General features: G+C 39.6%; 1 protein-coding gene across 1 annotated transcript in view; it reads left to right on the plus strand.

Moving 5' to 3' along the window:
• The window catches only part of LOC108358085 (uncharacterized), a 53,020-nt gene extending 49,952 nt beyond the window's left edge, over positions 1-3,068 (plus strand). Inside the window, exon 5 of the mRNA XM_017609232.1 lies at positions 2,973-3,068. Coding sequence (XP_017464721.1) covers positions 2,973-2,974 — 2 coding nt within the window. The 3' untranslated portion in view covers positions 2,975-3,068. The remainder of the gene's footprint in view (positions 1-2,972) is intronic.
• The last annotated feature ends 1,166 nt before the right edge of the window (positions 3,069-4,234 follow it).

The raw sequence follows: 4,234 nt of genomic DNA on the forward strand, positions 1-4,234 counted from the left end.
CGGGTTCTGTATAATTTAAACAAAAATTAACGTAAGAAAACAAAACACCTTGATTGTTCAAAAGAAAAGAATTTGATGAAGATTGTTTTTTGTTTGTTTATAAGATGCCATTTTTCACTGCGATAGCATCGCACGGATGTGTGCGGAATTGTGTTTTCGAAATGGTAAATTCTGTAGCATCAGAAACGGTGCGGAGGTCGAGGTGAACTCGAGCCGGCAAAAAAACAATATTGTGAAATTTATTAAGGGCAGCAGTCTACCGGATATCCGATCGGATATCCGAATCCGGCTGTTATTTTTTACAGGATATCCGGAATCCGGTTATCCGGCAAAATCTATATCCGGCACATCCCTACTGAGGAGCAATACTAAAAGCATTAGAAACCACTGGAGGTGCCGCCACATACTTGTGGCATGTGCTTGAGCAGAGAAATGCTTGAAATATTTTCGAATTTCATTACCAACTTCAACACATACTCAACCACGTCGACACACACTCGCCCACAAAGCAATTGGAGTCTGATCATACATATGTAGATGAGGCACATAGTCTTATTCAACGTTTTAGTTGGCTATCCTTTAGCTGCGGCTGATGTTGCTGCCTTTATGCTTTCTACTAGCTCCGCAAGCTGATGTTGTCGGTTGCTGTTGCTGTTGCTGTTTCTCTCCACGCTTCTCTAAAGCGTTTCTGCTTTGCATATGCGCTTTCTTTTAGATTTTATATTGTTGTCGGTGTTCTTCCAGCAACTGATGGCTGTTGGGACAACCGAGGGGTATGCGTATTTTGCATAACTCGTTGCATTTTTTTGTTATGCACCAGAGGATACGCAAATTAAAGTCATCGTCAGAGTTGTGCGCTTTCGCATTCACCAACGCCATCATCTCCAAACGTCACGCCACAACCTTCTACATGTGAATGTACGCAGTAAAGGTCTGCACAAACTCACACAAAATTGCTATTTGCACGTTCAATGCGTCTTGTCCTTGTAAATATCGCATTGTTAATCTACAGAAAGCCGAGATAAGTGAAATGACTTCCCATGCAGATCTTTAGTACGTATGTAAATACATATGTATAAAACTATTCCTGTATGCCACAACTTTGCAAAAGCTATCATCGCCGTCTAGCATACTCGCACAAACAAAAATTGCTACGCCAATGCCGTTGCAACCATGCGCGCCATTTCATAGTGAACAATTGCGAAGAATGTTGAAGATGTGGCTCTGGTGCTGGTTGCGCTGTTTCTCTGGTGCTTTGCGTCGATGTTCTTTGATACAGCAGCACCAGTGCCAGTGATGGGAGCGGACATTAAGAAAACTTTGGCTATGCACAACTACGACTGGCGGTACAATCTTATTGTTATTGCCATCATTGCTTTTGTTCTAACTCTTTTTTCACATATGCGTTTAAGCAATGGACTAAGTTGCAAAGGCGAATGTAAAGGCAAACTGTGGCTCTATGGAATTTCAAATAGTTTGGATGTAAAATTATTAGAAAATTCTAATACACAAATAATGTTAACACCACGCGCGTTTGAGGCTAGATTTTCGACACAGTATTTGAAGGGAAGTTTTAAAGATAGCCAAGGTACGATCTGAATACGAAAGATGATTTTTTCTTTAATTTGCATCTTCATAGTGTTTTGCGCTTTAACTGCCAGCCAAAGCGATTTAGTCCAAGTACAACAAAGTGCTCCAGTCGCTTCTCTTCTTTGCCAACCTACGCCGATTGGAAATGCCAAGTGGAGCCAATTCTTTCGATCGAAGAGGAGCCGCATATTTAATCCGGCGAACTATGCATGTGTATGTGGTAGTAAAGCTCCTGAAGAATATCGTAGATCGTCTTCGGCATTCGCCCGTGGATCTTCCACAAACATTTTCTCTTGAATACTCCAAGCAGAGAGGAGAAGTGGTTATGCGTACCATAATAACTCGGTAAAGTTTCACTTCATCCTTCTTCAAAGATCTTCTGAGTCCAACCCCGAACCAGAGACGTACTTCTGCTGCATATGTCATCGAAAAGTCCATCCAAATTTCACTTCGCTTAGGTGCAACACCTGCTTAATTGTTGTGCTAGAAAAAAACATCTAAATAAATACAAATACAACGGATGGAACATGTTCAGGAAATTGCACAGGAACTCAACACTGTGGTGGAAGGGAAATTTCGCCCGACTCGTCGGACACGAAGCGATGCGCCAACTACTTTAGCGAGCAATTCACACTGCATCCTTGGGAGAATAAAGTTAAAGGTCGAGTGATCAGGAGGCTGCACAAACTGTCAAAAGACAGGCATCCACAGAGAGTCCGTCACCATCTTTGACGACCCGTTATTGTCAATGCTGTTATGGAGCCCAATCCCCATCAATTGTAGATGGATAGCTTGAGCAGTCTCGTGAGACCCGCGTCACTCTGGCCCAGTTAAGTTCTGGATATTGTAATCGTTTGAACTCGTTCGTGAACTTACTCGACCCCGACTTACCAAATACAAGTTTGTTCAATGTTCCGCTCACGATACCAACCAGCTTCTCACCTACCCACAGAAATGTATTCAGCTAACGCCCCTGTCCTTTTGGTCCCCAATCCCGTCGAAACAGCACATTTCCTGAGCCTAGTTGGGCTTGATGAACCATTGTTGGACTAAAAGATTTAGTTGGGGCCTAATAGTGAACTCTTTATATTTTTAAAAATTGCCCAGATTGTAGGAGTTAGCTAAGTACTTTGGTCGTAAATTATAACCTATGGAACTTAATGATCTTTACGAGGCCGCGCAGTTTCTAACAACGCTATTTGAATCTTATTTAGTATACCATGAGAAAGATTCTTAGGTATTCTATTGGCTTACTTCCCAAAATATATAGAAGTACAACAAAATTATTTGTAAAATACAGACACTTGATTATGAAGAAATGAGCATTAAACTTTAAGCATACCTAAAGATTTAAAATAACATTTTTCGTATCTTCCACATAGAACGATCGACTCATGATTGGCCAATATATTACAATGTTCGGCGATGTTATAAGCCATGTTAATATATCTGCGTTAAAATCGGAGGATGGAGGTGAACATGAATGCAAGGCAAGGCATCGCGGGCAGATGAAGCATCGCATTCGGCGCATACGGTGAGTTGAGCTGCCTCGGCGTACATACCCTGCAGGAAATGAATCTAACTATAAGCTAACTTTAAGTTGATTAGAAAGGAGCTAAAAGTCACCTATTATCTGTATATTTTCTTTGACGAAAGCTAACTATATTTCTATGGCGATGGCCGCGAAACAGTCAAGGGTGGTTACCTCTGCATTTGATGTAACTAAGTCGTAATTAACTACTTTTGGAGATAAAATATCAAAATATTTTTTTTATTTATTTTAATTTTATTTTTTTTTATTTTTTTTTATTTACTTTGTTTATTTTATTACATTTCATCTTTATTTTCATATTCTGCTGCAGGTGGTCCCACATTCCACTCCCTCAGACATAGCTTCAATATGATAATATGAAACTTCGATCTTCCTTTTATTTGTCCTCAATTCGAAAAAGTATTTGCGAAGTGCAGGATATTTAAATAGAAACACGTTTAAAGAAAACAATCTCCTTCATCACTCTTGCATTACTTGTCCACTTGTTTCAAGTTAGCTTTCTGTAGCCAACTACAAGTTATATATTTTATAGAAATCCCGCAAAAATGCTAACTACAAGAGGGTTATTTTTTATCAATGGATAATTTTTTTCTGCAGGGTAGGGCCTTACATACATATGCATGGGTATAAAACACACGTGCCCGTGTATGTGTGAATATGTGCACATTGATGCACAGCTGCGAAGTTATAGCAACAGTAACAACAAAAAAATAAATGCAATAGGGGTATTCACGATCCGGTGCATACTGTCTGGCATGGTGCATAGAACAACAAACATCATGCTATTTATGCTAACTACAGTATGCACCGGATCGTGAATACCCCTAATAACTTCTAAAAGTGCACAGACAAGCAATTTCATACAGACTGATTGACAGGATGCTAAAATATGAACACATACATACATATTAGTATGTATGCATATTTTTATATGTACATTTGGAGCAAATGCTTGAAATGAAAGTCTGACTTTTACGCTGCATTTTATATATTTATGTGTTTGTTTAGAAAGCATTTACGCAACTGAACATTCTTCAACGCTTTACTCTTCCCTCCTCTACTTCCTCGTATGTTCGTAGGTATGCCATACAT

Source organism: Rhagoletis zephyria, unplaced genomic scaffold (assembly GCF_001687245.7).
Source record: "Rhagoletis zephyria isolate East Lansing unplaced genomic scaffold, Rhagoletis_zephyria_1.1 Rzeph_scaffold_00009, whole genome shotgun sequence".
Lineage (NCBI taxonomy): Eukaryota > Metazoa > Arthropoda > Insecta > Diptera > Tephritidae > Rhagoletis > Rhagoletis zephyria.